The following is a 19,893-nucleotide window of genomic DNA, read 5'->3' as shown; positions in this document are numbered from 1 at the left end:
TTTACTTTCTCGAGGGGCAGATCAGCCAATCAGGGCCAACGGGCTGTTGCCCGGGCAACAATAGCCAGTACCTGTGCACGTCCCTGTTAGCATGTAGGCTGTGTACTGTAGTGCAGTCTGGTTAGCATGTAGGCTGTGTACTGTAGTGCAGTCTGGTTAGCATGTAGGCTGTGTACTGTAGTGCAGTCTGGTTAGCATGTAGGCTGTGTACTGTAGTGCAGTCTGGTTAGCATGTAGGCTGTGTACTGTAGTGCAGTCTGGTTAGCATGTAGGCTGTGTACTGTAGTGCAGTCTGGTTAGCATGTAGGCTGTGTACTGTAGTGCAGTCTGGTTAGCATGTAGGCTGTGTACTGTAGTGCAGTCTGGTTAGCATGTAGGCTGTGTACTGTAGTGCAGTCTGGTTAACATGTAGGCTGTGTACTGTAGTGCAGTCTGGTTAGCATGTAGGCTGTGTACTGTAGTGCAGTCTGAACCAGTGGTTCATTCTTCTTCCTGATATTTTATCCCCGTTTCTTAAAAATGATTATTATTGTCTTTATTAACTGTTATCCAGAGGATGATGTGTCTATATGCAGTAACTGTAGGCTTGCAGCAGTGGTCATTATCATGTAGAAGGATTATGGTTTGTTTGTACGTGGTGTGGTGTTTCTGTGGTGTTTCTATGCTGTCATTGGCAGTCTCTGTGTGTGTGTGTGTGTGTGTGTATGGAGGAGAGTCAATATGCCTCTGGAGGAACTGGAGGTTCACATTTGGCAGCTCTTCCCTGCCATTTGCCACCCTCCGCCCCCGACCCCCAGACGCACGCATGCACACACACACACACACACCCACACACACACACACATCTGACTTGTTACAGTACATCAGATTTTCACTAGGGGCCCACGCAGTCCCAACAATCAGTGGCCTCCAGTCTGCCACCGCCCACAGCATCCTGCAGGAGAACACACACATATACACTCACACAAATGCAACTATACACAACATGTTTTACCCAACACACGTCTTTCTAAAACACACACCATGCTACCCAACACTCTCCAGAGCACCCTCTGGTGCAAACATAAAGTATTTTAATGTTAATAGTTACTGCGTCTCTGAGTATTTTAGAGGCTGTTCTGTCTTAAATAAGCCATGCTGGAGAGTTTGTCATAAACTGGATGCTTGGCACATGGTATGTTATCGTCAATAGTTCTGACATAGTTCAGTCCTGTACTTTTAAATATCACTTACACTCCCCTCTTTAATTCCATCCACAATTGAATCACGTTTCAATTGTGTTCTGCTTTTCCTCACTGGCAACATGCATTGATTCTTTTTGTATTGTCTCCCAGGGATCGGACAGTTACATGCATGTGAGATCACATGACGAATGTGTTGCACCCTGGCATGATGTAGCGGTCTCTCTGACCACCTGCACATCATTAAAGCCTGTCTAGAAACATGCTTCCTGTCATAACCCTTGTGATAAACACAGCAGCACGCAACCATAATCACTCAAATATGAACAACCTCATCATCAGTCCCTGCTGTCTTAATAACCCCTGAATTCTGATGGAATATTTCAGATTTTAAACAAGGCAAGTGCTGCCCTGCTTTCTCTCTCTCTCTTCTTCTCTCTCTTTTCCTCTCTCTCTTTTCCTCTCTCTCTCCCTTCTTCTCTCTCCCTTCCTCTCTTCTTCTCTCTCTCCCTTCCTCTCTCTCTTCTTCTCTCTCTCTTTTCCTCTCTCTCTCCCTTCTTCTCTCTCTCTCTCTTCCTCCTTCTCTCAGTCTCTCGCCCTCCCTCCACCACTTTCTGCTCGGTTCACCCTGTTCTTTGTTCTTCATGGTTCAAAACCCTCCATACAGGGGGTGGTTCAGGTACAGAGGGTGGTTCAGGGACTGGGTCTAGCTGTGCTCACTGTGTGCTGGCAAGTAGAGGTCCTGTTTGTGGCTTATGTAAGAGGAGTAATCTGATCTGAGTCCTTCCTGGCCCCAGACCCTACCTTCCCACTAGGAAGGTTTTCATGGCTGTAGGGTCTGAGGATCAGGACCAGGCTGACAGTGTTATCAGACACAAGACGGAAGTAGAAGACTCAGAGCTGAAAGGCCTGCCCTAAGACTGATGGTCTCTCTCTGATCCTGCCCCAAAACTGATGGTCTCTCTCTGATCCTGCCCCAAGACTGATGGTCTCTCTCTGATCTTTCTGGAGACTCACCAAGCTCAGCTCCCTGGCAGTGTGAGCTCGTTTACACTGACATTTATACACACACAGCAACAGACACACACAGCAACAGACACACACAGCAACAGACACACACAGCAACAGACACACACAGCAACAGACACACACAGCAACAGACACACACAGCAACAGACACACACACAGCAACAGACACACACACAGCAACAGACACACACACAGCAACAGACACACACACAGCAACAGACACACACACAGCGACAGACACAGACACCGTGACAGACACACACAGCAACAGACACACACAGCAACAGACACACACACCGTGACACACACACACACCGTGACAGACACACACACTGTGAAATACACACACAGCAACAGACACACAGCGAGAGACACAATGACAGACACCGCAACAGACACAGCGACACACACAGCGCAACAGCACTGCACAGCTGGGTGTGTTTGTGTTGATGGAGGTTCTCTGTTGTGCTCTGCAGCTGGGTTGGGGTGTGGACGCGTTATATAACCTGTGGTGAGTTCCTGGGACAGGGGGGATGGATGACTGGAGCAAACACTGTGACATCATCCCCTCCACAGCCCTGGCCTGGCTGTGACATCATCCCCTCCACAGCCCTGGCCTGGCTGTGACATCATCCCCTCCACAGCCCTGGCCTGGCTGTGACATCATCCCCTCCACAGCCCTGGCCTGGCTGTGACATCATCCCCTCCACAGCCCTGGCCTGGCTGTGACATCATCCCCTCCACAGCCCTGGCCTGGCTGTGACATCATCCCCTCCACAGCCCTGGCCTGGCTGTGACATCATCCCCTCCACAGCCCTGGCCTGGCTGTGACATCATCCCCTCCACAGCCCTGGCCTGGCTGTGACATCATCCCCTCCACAGCCCTGGCCTGGTCGGGTTTCCCTCCACCGAGCCTTCTTGGCAGAGGAGGCTTGTTGTGGATCGTAGAATATCCTCTGTTACACTCAAGTCAGATCTTAGAAGACTGACTAATAGTTCTCGTCAGTCACGACCGTCAGTAACCTCTAGTCCTTTATAGACTCCAAACCCCCACGGAGAAAAAAGGACAAGACGTTATGTTATAGTTATTGATCTGTTATAGTTATCCATCTATTGTTTAATTAATTGGAATTACATAAATATTCCTGATGTTGTTCACGTTCGTGACACCATTAGAAAGCCCAGAATCTTCTTAACTAGACAGAAAAAATCTGTGTCCTTCAGGGGGCAGTAATTGGCATTATATCTTCCATCCTCACTTAATCCACCCACCCTCCCTTCCTCCTCCATCTATCCTCCCTCCATGTCTACTTCCCTCCCCTTCTCTCCATCCATCCTCCTCTTCATGCTGGAAGCGTTAAGCCTGTTTATATAATTAAAACTGATTATGGCAACATACAGTCAGGGCTCCCAGGTAACTCCGCCCACATGAATGTGTGGTGCAAGTTACCAACCTCACCCGCCGTGCAAGTGACCCAGCTCACCCACAGTGCAAGTGACCCAGCTCACCTACAGTGCAAGTGACCCAGCTCACCTACAGTGCAAGTGACCCAGCTCACCTACAGTGCAAGTGACCCAGCTCACCTACAGTGCAAGTGACCCAGCTCACCTACAGTGCAAGTGACCCAGCTCACCTACAGCTCACGTATGATAGGCAGCTGTATAGAGTCACACCACCAAGATTCCACACAAGCAAATAAACAACTGAATCAATCCGTTGGTCAACACTCAGTGTTAAAGGTTATAATATTGATTAGAATAAATAAACACAGTTTTAAATGACCATATTCAACTTTTACATATTCACATGTGATGTGTTACTGTCTGCTGTTGAAGGTGTTTTTCAGAATGCTTCGCTTGCACTACTTTTCATTCTGAAAGTAATCCCCTTCCTCATTTGTTTCAGATAAGATAGAAGAAGCACAGAAAGAACTCAAAGATCCCAAGGCATCACAGAAAGGTACCACATTTAAAACGTATTACTCGTAACGTGGATGGCTCCTGTATTTACAGTACTAGGCTCTAATAGGAATGTATGAACAACGTGGACAGTGGACAGTGGGCTGTGGGCTGTGGCTCTGAACCTAAACCCTGTCCCATTCCCGGGTGAGTGACAGGGGTAGAGCACTTACAGGAGGGTATTTCTGGACAGATCTGGGTTAGGGTTAGAGTTATGGGTTAGGGTTAGGGTTCTGGGTCTCCATTTAGAATGAAGATAGCTGGGAACTGTCACCAGGGCTACCAGTTCAGAAATCTTCTGGCAAGCCGCTTGTTAAAGTAGTTCATTCTATCAACAGTGCTGTCATGCTACAATGCCAGCACATACCTTTAGACTAGGACCCCGTTGGCTCCTATCATCCAAGCGTGATGTTAAAAGGACTCCACTGCAATCATCAGCTTGTCTAAATCACAGGGAAATGCCTTCAAAAAAACACAACAGAGCTTAATTTATGTAACTGTTTTTGGAAAAACATTCGGTCCTAAAATAAGCCCAATGAAGTCATTTGAGTCCACGCTGCTCTGTTTAAAACAGTGGTGCTTAGCTGTTGAGCTGCTGTTCAACAGCAAATAAGACGAAAATGCCCCCGAAAGGGACTGTGGCACAGGGACAGATCATGATTTCACCATATTGGCTTTGGAAGAACACAAAGGACCTATGAAGAACAACAATGACATCATATCTTTCTGATATTTAGTATTTCTGTTGGTAAACAACAGCTTAAAATAAATTGTGTATCATTAACAAAGTCACAAGTCACATGACTAAGATGGAGCGGGTGAAGGAGCGTGCTGTAGAGAGAGAGAGAGAGAGAGATAGGGAGAGAGAGAGAGATAGGGAGAGAGAGAGATAGAGAGAGAGGGAGAGGTAGGAGGAAAGGCGAGGGGGGGGGATGAGAGCTGGAGGGATGCGTGGGCCTGCTTGGCTTCAGACGCAGCAGTGCAGGAGATCTCCCAGAGCCCAGGAACAAGACGGCTGCAGAAGCATGCTGAGGGAGACAGCAGGCAGGGATGATGGTGAACGTTTAGCTGTATGAGAAAGGGGTGTCCACCGATGCTAATTATGTTCAACCAGCAGCAAAACCTTTGAACACAGGTAGAGTACAGACATTTACCTTTAATGATAAAGCTGTAGATGACTTAACCTCTTTCAACTATCATGATAATGTGGCGATGTTAAGTGATGTAATACTTTAACTTTGACTTTTAAAATGACAACAAACTATGATTTTAAGCGATCTGGATGGTAAATCTTACATTGAGATCTGGTTGTTATAATTTAATAATTTCACCTTCTCAGCTGTTGTGGTTGCATCTTCCCAGGGTTCAACGGGAGCAGTGGAAGAAGTGCCGACAGCATCAAGGGGCTGAAGAGGAAAAAGGTTGTGGGAGAGAATCAGCTGAAGAAAATCCCCAAGTCTCCCGTCAAGAAGCCCCCGCAGGCCAAGACCTCAGAGGCCCAGAGGCCGTCCTCCACAACCCCCTCCTGCTCCTACTCCAGCAGCCCCAGCCCTGACCCCACTAGCTCACCAACCCAGAAACATAATGCTGATGATGCTCAGCCTGTCGCTGCATCCTCAGAGGGGGTCAAACATGAGAGACTAGAGTCCTGGGCTCCTCCCCCTGCAGAGCCACAGCCTCCAGAGCCTGCTGGCGCTCCTCCAGACGGACTCTCGTCTGATACCGGGGCGTCCCAGGGGCGGGCCAGGGGCCGGGAGGTGAGCTGTGAGCGGGACTCCTCCTTCCACACCAGCGCCCCCCTGGAGGTGCTGCTCAAGGCGATGGAGCCTGACTTCAGCACACTAACCCAGCAGCAAAACTCTTTCCAAGCCACATCCGCTGAGAAACCACGGCACCCTCTTCCCGCTCGGTCCAGTGGAGACGAAAGTGCCATGCCCGCTGTGAATTTTGGACTCCAAACTCAATCGCCCCACATGCAGACATACTACGTGGATAAACAGGGGAACTACATCGGCATCACATCCACTTTACCGAGGAGCATGCAGCCTTCTACCCAGCCGGCTCACTTGCAGAGCCCTCAGCACTTCGTAACCTCTGTGACCGGTCGTGACAAGCCCAGCTTGCACATGAGCTTCAGTGCCGGGCCTTCTTCCTCCACGCTTAGCCACGCTCCGGTCCAGTCCGGCTCCAGCACTTTACCTCAGAGCCAACCGCCCGTCGTGCACACGTGCCAGTCCCTGTCCGCCAGCGTCCCCAGCACCATTCAGGTCCCCGTCACGCCAGGCTACAACACGGTCCAGATGGCAACCGTTGTCAACTTTGGGCCGGACCAGATGTGTAACATTTCCACGAAAGACCACAAGCCCAAGAAGCAGGGGAAGTATGTGTGCGAGTACTGCAGTCGGGCATGCGCCAAACCCAGCGTGCTTCTCAAGCACATCCGCTCTCACACAGGAGAGAGACCCTACCCCTGTGTGACATGCGGCTTCTCCTTCAAGACCAAAAGCAACTTGTACAAGCATAAGAAGTCCCACGCCCACGCTATAAAGCTGGGCCTCGTGGCTCGCTCAGACTCTGGAAGCGGATCCCTCTCGCAGGAGTCTGACAAAGTGCTGGGAGCTCATTCAGACGTAGAGGAGAGTGGAGACAGCGACGAGGAAAGCAGCACCGCAGACTTGGACCCTGACTCCTCCCAAAGCAGCGTCACCGCTCTGTCCGAGAGTAGCCTCCAGAGTGCGGGGACAACGCAAGGCAGCCATTGGGAAGGAGAGCCCGCCAACGTTTTTGAGGCTCTTAAACTGGCGTCCAGTCAGAGAGGCTATGAGCCCAAAGGGACGGCCGCCCTTCCCAAAGTGGTTGTGTACCCCGTCAACGTGTCCCCACTGCGAGCAGACAGTCCCAGGGTGTCAGAGTCAGCTCCGGAACAGGCCGCTGTCCAGAGGCAACGAGACTTCCAGACTGCCAACCTGAGGTCCAATTCCACTGTCCTGTCCTCCCTGAGGGAGGTGGACTGCTCCAACCTTCTGCAGGACGACCTGGTGGAGGAGGATGACCCGCAGTGCAAGTCTCCTCTCGGAGGTGGACATGCTCAGCTCCAGAGGCAGCAAGCCACGGACTTCTCCCAGCAGCAGCAGGGCAAATGCCTTCTCAGTCCTCGCAGTCTGGGCAGTACAGACTCGGGCTACTTCTCGCGCTCTGAAAGTGCTGACCAGGCCTTAAGCCCCCCAAGCCCCTTCGTGAAGATAACCCCGCCAACAGACATGGACGTGTCCAAAAACGCAGTTCCCAGTCTCCCTGTTGTGGTTTCCACGGTGATGCATGTGACCGCAGAGGACAAGACATGCGTGGGACTAGGACAAATGCGTCCCCCTCTAGAGACGAAAGCTCTGTCTCTGGAGGAGCGGATATCAAAGTTGATATCTGACAATGAGGCAGTGGTTGACAACAAACAGTTGGACAGCGTCAAACCCAGAAGAACGTCTCTTTCCAGGAGAGGCAGTATCGACTCCCCCAAGTCCTACATATTTAAAGACTCTTTTCAGTTTGACCTGAAACCAATGGGACGAAGATCAAGTTCCAGCTCAGACATCCCCAAGTCCCCGTACACGCCCACAGACAAGTCCCCGTACACGCCCACAGACAAGTCCCCGTACATGCCCACAGACAAGTCCCCGTACACGCCCACAGACAAGTCCAAACCAGTATTCCTGCTCTCCGTTCCTCCTCAGTATCCACCAATGGACTGTTTACCAATAACAAGAAGCAACTCCATGCCCACAACACCGGGGCACTCAGCCCTGCCTCCCAACGTTGCCCCTCAACCACACCCACTACGGATCTGTCAGTCATTTGATGACAAAATTGGTTCTTTGAATGACGATGTATTTTCTTCTGCCCCCTCCACTCCAAACCCAGCTATACATCCTCGTACTCTTGTAAGGCAAATAGCAGTGGAGGATTCCTCCACAAGCGACGGGCACAGCCTTCCCTCGGTGCGCTCCATGGATGAAGGGTACCATGGATCTGGCATGTCCATAGAGGTCATACAAAGAAGCAGATCTTTTGAGCATGCTCTGGATCGCAGCCGAAAGCCCCAGCAGGGGAAAGGCACCATGTACGAGTGTGAAACCTGCCGAAACAGGTACAGGAAACTGGAAAACTTTGAAAACCACAAGAAATTCTACTGCTCCGAACTCCACGGCCCAAAAAACAAGCCCGTAACTGCTAGTCACCCTGAGAATGACGTGTTTCAGACCAATATGCAGCAGACCATGGCCCCCAGAACAACTGGTATTCCGGGAATCCTAGAAAACCAGACTTCCATTCGAAAAAGGAGGAAAATGAAGAGTGTTGGTGATGATGACGACCAGTCCCCAACTGACACCACTCCTCCGTGTCCTGCTAGTTTTGACTCCTGCCAGCCACCAACAGCCATAGCAAGTCGGTTCTCTCAGCATGCTGTCATGGTTGAACTGCAGCCACAGAGCATCCCAACACAGGTACCTCACATTCAGCTCGTAGCCCGAGGCACAGACGCCTCAGAATCCCGGCTGTCGCCTATAAGAGAGGCCCAGATGAGACCTGGTAAAGAGGGTGGGGAGCTGCAGAGGCAAGGCAGTGGGACGTCCGTCATCAGACACACCAACTCCCTCAGCAGACCCAGTTCATTTGAAACATCGGAATCTATCGACAGAGCTTCACCTGTTGATTTTGTTGAAAAGGACTCCAAAAACCTAGTAAAGACCAGCACAGAAGTTTCATTGGAGAGCTACCATGAGAAGATGTCCATTCCTAAGTGTGCCGACCATGGAAAACAAGGAACAGAAGTTGTTGATGGCAGAGTGGCAGCAACCAAAGAGATCTCTTCTCCCGCACAGCAGTCTCGCCTGGTTCGCCAGAACAACATTCAGGTTCCTGAGATCCTTGTCACCGAGGAGCCTGATCGGGACCATGAAGCCCAGATTACGGAAGCAGTAGAGAAACCAGGAGACACGTTCAACTGGCCTCAGAGGAGTGAAAGTCTGTCCAAGCTTCCTGCCGAGAAGCTTCCACCGAAAAAGAAAAGGATTCGTTTAGCGCAGATGGACCACTCGTCAGGAGAATCCAGCTTTGAGTCGTCTCTGTCTCGGAGCCTAAGCAGGGACAGTAGCCTGTCCAGGTGCTCCAGTATTTCAGCCTCTTTTGACAGAGACGAACCCACAAGGTCAGAGAGCCCCTCCAGAGTTGAGAGTGTCAGCAAAACCGCGGAGCCTCAAGGGTTACCCGCAGCTTTTAACACCCTCGGGGTTCCTGGCGTGATGAGGCGCGCAGCATCGGAGCAGATCAGCTGCACTCAGCCCTCAGTGGAGGTATCATGCGACTACCGCAGTAAATCCTTTGATTATGGCAGCGTCTCTCCTAGTAGGTCGCTGTCACCAATGGAACAACTGAACTCTGTCCAGACCTCCCAGGTTTCACCGATCCCTCTTATCGAGAGGAGAAGAGGCCCTTTAGGGCGCCAGATGTCTCTGAAGCTGGGCCCGGAGAGCCAGCAACACACCAGGAAGCAGACCATTCCCCTGGAGAGGCTCACTATTTCATGTGGGACTCCTCTATCTCACCAATGGGTTCATCAGATTGCCAAGAAGTACACCATTGCTCAACCTTTTACTTTGCATTCTGGAGATGCACTATTGCAAAAGAATGGACAAATGGTGCAAAGCATTAACTTGGGAAGCCAAACCCTACAGCCTCAAATCCATGGCCTTCCTCATCCATGGCATCAGATATCTAAGGTTCAGTCAGTCCAACTTTCACAGCAACCTCCAGCCAGCATCTTAGTGGGCCAAGTAGATCCTCAGAACAAGCATTCTGACCCCCAGGAGAAGAAAAGCTTTGTGCCGAAATACCAACTACAGTGTCCTGCTCTGAGAACTTGCCAAACGTACTGTTTCTCCAGCACACCAGCGACTCAGATAGCTTTGCCAGTCTTAACCATACCAGGTGCCAATCAGATCTTGAGTATTTCAAAGTCTTCAGATGTACTCCACAATGTTTATATTGCTCAGCAGAGCCATCAGGTTGCCGGGTCCATTGTCCTTCCAGTGGGTCCGCATAGTGACCAGAGCCAGACAGGGCCTGTCCCACTGCCACAAATCCTGATAACTCAAGAACAGAACAGCTGCACCCCCCCTGTTGTCGGTAAGGGCAGCCTCTCAACTTTACACAGTCTAGATGGTGACATACATAGTGTCCCGGTCATTAGTAAAGACAGGCCTCAACCTTCAGCTTGTCCTCAAGTAAAACACAGTATCGTTTTCAACATCCAGAACCAAACTACGGAAAAACAAAGACAGCCCTCGCATGGATCTCTTCACTGCGCCCAGAAGCTGCCGTCTGTGACCCTCCTCCCTCACCAAGAGCCCACTGCATCCAGCAAGAGAATGCTCTCACCTGCCAACAGCCTGGACATCGCCATGGAGAAGCACCAGAAGAGAGTCAAGGATGAACATGGTGCCGCTTGTCTCACCGACGGCAGGTCGGTAAACTATCTAAACTCCAAGATGGCTGAGGTTACAAGACAGCGAAAGCTGATGCTTGTCAGACAGGTGTGCACTACTGAACCAGCAGACAGTCCAATAGAGACTGAGGCCCCGCCTCTGCAGCACGAGAAGACAGACGACGAGGCAGAGTCTCAAGAGACGGCAGATGACAGCAAGCCGATGTCACCAGACAGCACTGGGCCAGGGAACGAACCACTCACCGTAGTTCCTCAGGAGCAGTCAAACACCTCTCCAAGTATCCAGGGATCGCCCATGTCCACCAAGGCTTGTCTAAAACCCCAGGACAAGAGTGAGGAGCAGAGGTGGACGGCGTCAAAGTCGCCCATAAGACCGCTGACCTTCCATGGTCAGGTGAAACTGGCCTCGTCTGTGTCTGTAGTCAACACAAGAGACAGCCACAGGCTGTCCTTCCCCAGCCTCAAAACAGCCACCACCTTCACCTGGTGTTACCTGATGAAGAGGAAGCCTCTCCACGTTCCTCAGACAGACCAGAAGATCTCGGCCTACTCCTCCTGGGCTGTCAACCCCAACAACCCCAACCCGCTGGGCTTGCCCACCAAAGTGTTGATGTCTCTCTTTGACTCAAAGCAGAAGTCCAAAACAATTCACTACACCCCAGCAATTACCACCAGCGTCAAGTCAGACATCCTGTCCTATTCAAGCTCTCTTAAAGACATCATGTCGAAGGTATCTACATCCACACATTTTCGTCCTCCATAAATGTGCTTCCCCAGATGGATGTTGTTTGACATTACGACTTAACTTGTCTTTTTACCCCCTGTGTAGGTCCTTCTCTCTCAGAAATCAGTAACTTCTGAGAAAAAAAACAAAGGACAGACTGAAACTCAGCCAAGTTGCGAGTCGGACAAGGATCAATCTGCATTGAAAACGGAGCCAAGACGTGTGAAAATATTTGACGGAGGGTGCGATTCCGAAATTTTACCTTTTCACCGTTTGTGGAATTACTCCCAAAGATCATAAACCCGATTTATGTAATCTTGTTAAATTGCTGTTTTGTTACCTACCCTAGGTTCAAATCTAATGAGGATTACGTGTATGTGCGTGGACGAGGTCGGGGTAAATACATCTGTGAGGAGTGTGGAATCCGCTGTAAAAAACCGAGCATGCTGCGCAAACACATCCGAACCCACTCTGATGTCCGGCCCTACCACTGCACACACTGCAACTTCTCCTTCAAGACCAAAGGTCAGAGTTCAGCGAAATGGCTGCTTTTGAAGGAAGTCAGAACCATTAATGCATTACTTAGTCATTCAGTTATTGACATGATTTAGTTACCAGGGCATAAGTAAGTATATATTTGTAGCTGTTGCAGATATTTACTACTACATAAATATGGATCAGTTAACAATCATAGCTCCCTTTCAATTTAAACTTTTGTTGATCAGTTATTTATTTTAGGATTCTAATGAGGTTTGATTAGTTGGATAGAGAGCAGTCTGTGGTTTGATTGGTTGGACAGAGAGCAGTCTGAGGTTTATTTGGTTGGACAGAGAGCAGTGAGTGGTTTGATTGGTTGGACAGAGAGCAGTCTGAGGTTTTTAGGAGAACATACTGAAAGGCCAAGAGCCAATCATACGACAGATAATATATTTGAAAGGATGTGTGGGCACATAGGGTTCCTTAAACGTTTCATCCTCTCGGTATAAAACAACCTCATTAACTTGAATAACAAGCCACAGTGCGCTTCAGAATGTTACTGATCTCTGATCTTTTTTTCCTGTTGAAAGCCCATACTTTTAAAGATTTTTTATTCTCTCAAAAAAAAAAAAAAAAGTCTGGATGATTCACCGTTCTAGAACCTGCCTACCCACGCGAATCTGCAGAGCAGCTCTCAGTGTCAGTTCATCCCACGTTCCTGCAGAAGCTTCTTTGTCAGTTACTCACCCGTTCCAGCTTGCCCAGAGACAGGGACTGTGTTCTGTGTCCTCCCTCCTGCCTCATCACCTCCTCTCTTACAGGAAACCTGACCAAGCACATGAAGTCCAAGGCCCACAGTAAGAAGTGCTTGGAGATGGGGGTGTCTGTGTCTCTGGACGACCAGGACGCTGAAGACTCAGGTAGCTTCCAGCCTCCACACCCTGTCACACATGTACACGTATGAAGACATGACTACCCTGTGAGTTACGAAGACCAAACCCAGATATAAAATGCCCCTGAGGAAACAGCAGCACATGTCTGCTGGATCAAAGGAATTTGGCAGATGTTGTATATGCCAATGTGTTGTTGAATAACTCGTTCAGCACAGACCTCCTATGGATTCTGAAGACTAAATCACCCCTTCTTTAGTTGTCCCTGATAATGACTTCACGGCTAGGAGATGTGGAATGTCCCTGCCCTTGGTTCTGCAGCTATGCCATTGATCAGTAGCTGTGCTACGGTCTAATTAGAAATTCTAAAAGCAGCTTCTTCCCTGTTAACTGGGAGCACGTGGGCAGCCTGCACAGCGTTTACAGAGAGGAAATTGCTGCGTCTAATTTTAGAAAAAAAAAAAATGAGAGGCTGCTTGCTGCCTGAAAGCTTTCTATGGTCCTGGCGCTGAAAGCGTAGTTGTTTTTCTCTATCTGCCTGTGATGAGGCTATGGGCCCTGGTAGTGTATGCTCACTGCTGCAAGGCTCCACCCTTTCAAATGCTGTTCACCAGCAGATGTTGTTATTGTGTAAGTAAAACACAAAACAGGATAGCTGCTTTCTCAATTGATAAAATCCCCCCCAAAAATGTAAATGGAATATTATAGTGGTGTTGAAGGGATGGAACGGGGAATATTAACACACCCGTCTCTCGGTTCCCCAGAAGACCGTTACCACGGCGGCAGCGCAGACCGCCCCGACTCGGACGGGGACGACTCGGAAGGCCCCGACGACGAAGACGACAACGAGGAGGAGGAAGAGGACAGCCAGGCGGAGTCGGGCTTGTCCACCAACCCCTCTGTGTCCGCCAGCCCCCTGCACTTCCCCTCCAACCACGAGGGTGCCCCTAGCGCCCTCCTGGCCCAGATGTCCATCAGCCCAGCCCCCCTCCCCCAGCCCCCTGCCTCAGACCTCCACCCCTCTGACCCTGACTCTGTGCCCATGATGAGCCCAGTGTCCCTCTGCAGGCAGATGTCCATCGCTGGAGCCTGCTCCAGCCCCCTGGCCTACTCCCCCCCTCCTGCAGCCCCCGGCCTCCCCTCCGACTCCCACACCTCAGACACAGAGTCCGTCCACATGATGAGTCCTGTCTCGCCGTGCAGGCAGATGTCCATCGACTACCCAGACTTTGAGGTGCCCCCTAGTCCTCCCCCCCCGGGGTGGGGCTCCAAGCTCTGCCAGGTGAGACGCGTGTGCTCCCCCTCCCTCTCTCTCCCTATCTCTCCATCGCTCCTCCCTTCCTGCCTCCCTGTGCTTGCTTTTACATCCTTACCCTTCCTTTGACTCCTGCATGCAAGGAACTTCCACAGAGCTGTTGTGAAAGGTATATGGATCCAGCTGGCTTTTGGGGTTTTGTTGTGCAAGGCTTGTTTTTAAAATCAGTTTTCATCACTGGCCGTTATTGTGTCACCTGGGGTTTTCTGTAATAATGCTGTTTGTAATGTGTTCTTGTGTCTCTAACAGGCTGGCTCCCCGGGCTCCTCCACTCTGCCTGCAGGTGAGGTGGGTGTCCCGGTTGACCGGGGCACCCAAACAGCCTCCTTCGCCCCCCAGAGCACCCTGCACTTTCCCTCCAGTGGCCTGGGCCACAACCTAGGCACTGGGAGCCAGACCCAGACTCACCTCTTCAGCCACCTGCCCCTGCACTCCCAGCAGCCCTGCCAGGCCCCCTACAGCATGATCCCAGTGGGGGGCATCCAGCTGGTGCCGGCTGGGCTGGCGGCCTACTCCACCTTCTTCCCCATCCAGGCGGGGCCTGTCCAGCTCACCATCCCAGCCATGAGTGTCCTCCACCGTAACTCCAGCCCCCTGCTGGGCCCCAGCTCCTCTCCCCAGCCTGAAGGTTCCACCAGCCAGCCCCTGGTGGTGCAGGAGCCCCTGAGTAGTGTCCTACCCTGCTTCCCCCTGGGCCAGGTCACGGGCTTGCAGGCCCAGACTTTGCAGCCGCTCAACGTCATGGGCTTGACCAACACGGGCCTGGCCTCCAGCCAGCTGCTCTCCCAGCAAGGCCTCGCCCTCAACGCTGCCCTGGGGCTGCAGGTCCTGGCCACCAGCCCCTCCTCCCAGAGCTCCCCCCAGGCTCACATCCCCGGCCTGCAGATCCTCAACATCGCCTTGCCAGCCCTCATCCCTGCCCTCAGCCCCCTGGCCGCCCTCAGCCCGCTCCCTGGACCCTCAGAGACGCGGGGCAGCCCGCAGGCTCCGGACCGGCCCCGGGGGAACTGCCCCTCAGCCTCCCTTCCCAGCAGCAGCCCTCCGCTGGTCACCGGCCCCCAGATATCAGGGCCCAGCCCACGGGAGGGGGAGGCAAGGTCACCACAGGTGGGAGAAGAGAAGGAAGAGGTTGAGTTCACACCAGGTAACTCTGCTGCGTCCAGAGCAGGGCTGGGCAGCACTGAGACGCCCTCAGTAGGGGGTGCTGGTGAGGCGCTGTCCCAAAGGCAGGATAGTGAGCTGCTGCCTCAGAAGCAGGCTAGTGAGCTGCTGCCTCAGAAGCAGGCTAGTGAGGTGCTGCCTCAGAAGCAGGCTAGTGAGCTGCTGCCTCAGAGGCAGGCTAGTGAGCTGCTGCCTCAGAGGCAGGCTCAGAGGCAGCCGGTGACTGAGGACAGCGAGGCCTCCAGCGATGACGAGGACAGACTGGTCATTGCCACCTGAAACCCCCCAATCTGAACAAGCTCTTTTTTCTCCTTTTGGAATGTCACTTTGTAAGATTAAACACTTCAGGGGATTAAATCAACCTGTCAAAGCACAGTTTCTGACATTCATAGTGTATGTGCAATCATAAATGACTAATTATTATGATGATGATTATGACCAATCATTTTATTTTAACTTTTTGTCAGCAACAGACAATTTATTTTTTTGTACATGTTGTATAGACAATTGTGCCTTTTTGGAGTTTCTTGTTTAGGACCCTGTAAATAAAACCTTTTAGATTCAGTAACTGCTTGTGTTTATTTCAGTGGCAGTCAAGACACAAGAAATAGAGGATATCAGTTTTATTTTGAAAAAAATGTCATTCATAAATTTATGGAAAACTAAATGTTGTACTGGTAAATGTATATTTCTATGGATTTGGGGCAATGTTTCTGTGTACAGATGTTGTGTTCAACTATTTATTATATTCCATCTAGTGCCCGTGATGATTCATGTCCCCAGCTATGTGTAATATTCTTGCTTTACATTGCGGTATCAATATTATCAACTGTATCAGTAAAACTTTGTTTACAAACGTACAAGTGGTACAATTGTCTTTTTTCTCGAACATTCTCACCTGGCTCACATTCACACAACTCTCTAGGTCTGTTTACACATCACTCTGATATTTATAAAAAAAACCATGGTAGTCCAGAACCACCAACACAGTATGTATATTATTAAATTACATTGTATCAACCAAACTCATGGAAATATGACCTGGAGGGGAAGAATCCACCAGGCATGGCTATGGATTCATCTCGAGGTTTACAGAAAAGCCCCCCTCCTTCCGCCGGGCAGCGATGACTCATCCGTCTGTCTTCTTCCTGTCAGTCAGGTAACCACGGAGATGAGACAACAGCGACCCCTAGTGGGCAGACGACCTGCCGTAAACCTTCAAGAGGTGCAAAATGAAAACAACTTGGTAGAGGCTGAGTCGCAATGTCGCTGCATCAAAGGGGCTGCACCGTCTTCAAGGAGCCCCAAGTCTGTTATGACAGTGGTGTTTCATACAGGAATAATAGCACTACTCTGTGGAGGAAAGAGAGTAGTCTTCTTATTGTAGGAAACTGTAGCTTCAGTGACGGGTGCAACGTGTTTGAAACCTCTGCCGCCCACGACAGAGAAGGGAAGTAACAAAGTACAAATACTTAATTGACAACAAAATAACAATGTAATGACAGTGTAACATCACTGTAACCTCACTGTAACATCACTGTAACAACAGTGCAGAGATGGCAAAACTACACACATCCTTCAATCAAGTAAAAGTACAGACACTCATTTAAAAAAAGACTATGGTAAAAGTAGAAGTAATGACTACACTTTTAGGTGAGCCATTACTTCCTGTTTTTGTGTCACGCTGGTAACTGGACTAAACATCATATTACAGTTTTTTTATTCGCTTTGGTACTATTTTCACAAGTATGTGGTAAAACCTCACAACTGTTAGTACAAAACTCAAAGCAGATCATCAAAAAGTCAGTTTTTTCAAACATGTAATCACATGTTTAATTGACAAAGTACAATGCACAAAATACACAATCACTTTTTCACCACAGCTATTCAGTGTGTCATCAAAGAAATACCTTGAAGTAATTGTCTTTCACAATGCAATGCTCACGATACTTTTGATATGCTTCTTTTCTAATTTGTGTAAATACATTTGACCAACACTTAATCCAACTGATTTTAATGGTTAATCACTGAACTGGTGACTTTGGTAAACCTATATATTTTCATTTCAGCAATAAACAGTATATATTAATTTTGAGAACTACAGAAATAAAATGTGTTTTTGCACGAACATATAAATTACTCTAACCACACATGATGAATACTCGTTATTGCTACTTGATTTCAAATTGGGGTAACCACAATTGGTCATTAGATATACGTAAAAGTTGGGGCGTAAACACTGGCAATTTCTTTCAACATGGAGCAGGATAGACAGCAGGGAATAGGAAGAGCTCGTGGACAAGGGATCCGTCAGAGAGGTGGGCATGGGCACCAACAGAGAGGTCAGAGAGGTGGGCATGGGCACCAACAGAGAGGTCAGAGAGGTGGGCATGGGCACCAACAGAGAGGTCAGAGAGGTGGGCATGGGCACCAACAGAGAGGTCAGAGAGGTGGGCATGGGCACCAACAGAGGGGTCAGAGAGGTGGGCATGGGCACCAACAGAGAGGTCAGAGAGGTGGGCATGGGCACCAACAGAGAGGTCAGAGAGGTGGGCATGGGCACCAACAGAGAGGTCAGAGAGGTGGGCATGGGCACCAACAGAGAGGTCAGAGAGGTGGGCATGGGCTCCAACAGAGAGGTCAGAGAGGTGGGCATGGGCACCAACAGAGAGGTCAGAGAGGTGGGCATGGGCACCAACAGAGAGGTCAGAGAGGTGGGCATGGGCACCAACAGAGGGGTCAGAGAGGTGGGCATGGGCACCAACAGAGAGGTCAGAGAGGTGGGCATGGGCAACAACAGAGAGGTCAGAGAGGTGGGCATGGGCACCAACAGAGGGGTCAGAGAGGTGGGCATGGGCACCAACAGAGAGGTCAGAGAGGTGGGCATGGGCAACAACAGAGGGGTCAGAGAGGTGGGCATGGGCACCAACAGAGAGGTCAGAGAGGTGGGCATGGGCACCAACAGAGAGGTCAGAGAGGTGGGCATGGGCACCAACAGAGAGGTCAGAGAGGTGGGCATGGGCTCCAACAGAGAGGTCAGAGAGGTGGGCATGGGCACCAACAGAGAGGTCAGAGAGGTGGGCATGGGCACCAACAGAGAGGTCAGAGAGGTGGGCATGGGCTCCAACAGAGAGGTCAGAGAGGTGGGCATGGGCACCAACAGAGAGGTCAGAGAGGTGGGCATGGGCACCAACAGAGAGGTCAGAGAGGTGGGCATGGGCACCAACAGAGGGGTCAGAGAGGTGGGCATGGGCACCAACAGAGAGGTCAGAGAGGTGGGCATGGGCACCAACAGAGAGGTCAGAGAGGTGGGCATGGGCTCCAACAGAGAGGTCAGAGAGGTGGGCATGGGCACCAACAGAGAGGTCAGAGAGGTGGGCATGGGCACCAACAGAGAGGTCAGAGAGGTGGGCATGGGCACCAACAGAGGGGTCAGAGAGGTGGGCATGGGCACCAACAGAGAGGTCAGAGAGGTGGGCATGGGCAACAACAGAGAGGTCAGAGAGGTGGGCATGGGCACCAACAGAGGGGTCAGAGAGGTGGGCATGGGCACCAACAGAGAGGTCAGAGAGGTGGGCATGGGCAACAACAGAGAGGTCAGAGAGGTGGGCATGGGCACCAACAGAGGGGTCAGAGAGGTGGGCATGGGCACCAACAGAGAGGTCAGAGAGGTGGGCATGGGCACCAACAGAGGGGTCAGAGAGGTGGGCATGGGCACCAACAGAGGGGTCAGAGAGGTGGGCATGGGCACCAACAGAGGGGTCAGAGAGGTGGGCATGGGCACCAACAGAGAGGTCAGAGAGGTGGGCATGGGCACCAACAGAGAGGTCAGAGAGGTGGGCATGGGCACCAACAGAGGGGTCAGAGAGGTGGGCATGGGCACCAACAGAGAGGTCAGAGAGGTGGGCATGGGCACCAACAGAGGGGTCAGAGAGGTGGGCATGGGCACCAACAGAGGGGTCAGAGAGGTGGGCATGGGCACCAACAGAGGGGTCAGAGAGGTGGGCATGGGCACCAACAGAGAGGTCAGAGAGGTGGGCATGGGCACCAACAGAGAGGTCAGAGAGGTGGGCATGGGCACCAACAGAGGGGTCAGAGAGGTGGGCATGGGCACCAACAGAGGGGTCAGAGAGGTGGGCATGGGCACCAACCGAGAGGTCAGAGAGGTGGGCATAGGCCCCAACAGAGAGGTCAGAGAGGTGGGCATGGGCACCAACCGAGAGGTCAGAGAGGTGGGCATAGGCCCCAACAGAGGGGTCAGAGAGGTGGGCATGGGCACCAACAGAGAGGTCAGAGAGGTGGGCATGGGCACCAACAGAGAGGTCAGAGAGGTGGGCATGGGCACCAACAGAGAGGTCAGAGAGGTGGGCATGGGCACCAACAGAGAGGTCAGAGAGGTGGGCATGGGCACCAATAGAGAGGTCAGAGAGGTGGGCATGGGCACCAACAGAGAGGTCAGAGAGGTGGGCATGGGCACCAATAGAGAGGTCAGAGAGGTGGGCATGGGCTCCAACAGAGAGGTCAGAGAGGTGGGCATGGGCACCAATAGAGAGGTCAGAGAGGTGGGCATGGGCACCAACAGAGAGGTCAGAGAGGTGGGCATGGGCACCAACAGAGGGGTCAGAGAGGTGGGCATGGGCACCAACAGAGGGGTCAGA

The 19,893-nt window shown here is 51.2% G+C and overlaps 1 protein-coding gene across 3 annotated transcripts in view; it reads left to right on the top strand.

The window, feature by feature from the left end:
- hivep1 (HIVEP zinc finger 1) overlaps positions 1-16,098 on the top strand; it is a 35,147-nt gene extending 19,049 nt beyond the window's left edge. For 2 of the 3 annotated variants that reach the window (XM_047018525.1, XM_047018526.1), the window contains exons 3-9: positions 4,117-4,170; positions 5,532-11,398; positions 11,498-11,634; positions 11,742-11,917; positions 12,691-12,789; positions 13,524-14,041; positions 14,324-16,098. In XM_047018525.1, the coding sequence (XP_046874481.1) occupies positions 4,117-4,170; positions 5,532-11,398; positions 11,498-11,634; positions 11,742-11,917; positions 12,691-12,789; positions 13,524-14,041; positions 14,324-15,514 (8,042 nt within the window). In that variant the 3' untranslated portion in view covers positions 15,515-16,098. The remainder of the gene's footprint in view (positions 1-4,116; positions 4,171-5,531; positions 11,399-11,497; positions 11,635-11,741; positions 11,918-12,690; positions 12,790-13,523; positions 14,042-14,323) is intronic. The other variant, XM_047018527.1, reaches the window with a different exon arrangement.
- Positions 16,099-19,893: the final 3,795 nt, after the last annotated feature.

This window comes from Hypomesus transpacificus, chromosome 4, assembly GCF_021917145.1.
Source record: "Hypomesus transpacificus isolate Combined female chromosome 4, fHypTra1, whole genome shotgun sequence".
NCBI classification, from domain to species: domain Eukaryota; kingdom Metazoa; phylum Chordata; class Actinopteri; order Osmeriformes; family Osmeridae; genus Hypomesus; species Hypomesus transpacificus.
Note: the sequence above shows the minus strand (reverse complement) of the source record. Positions and strands in the feature narration are given on the sequence as shown.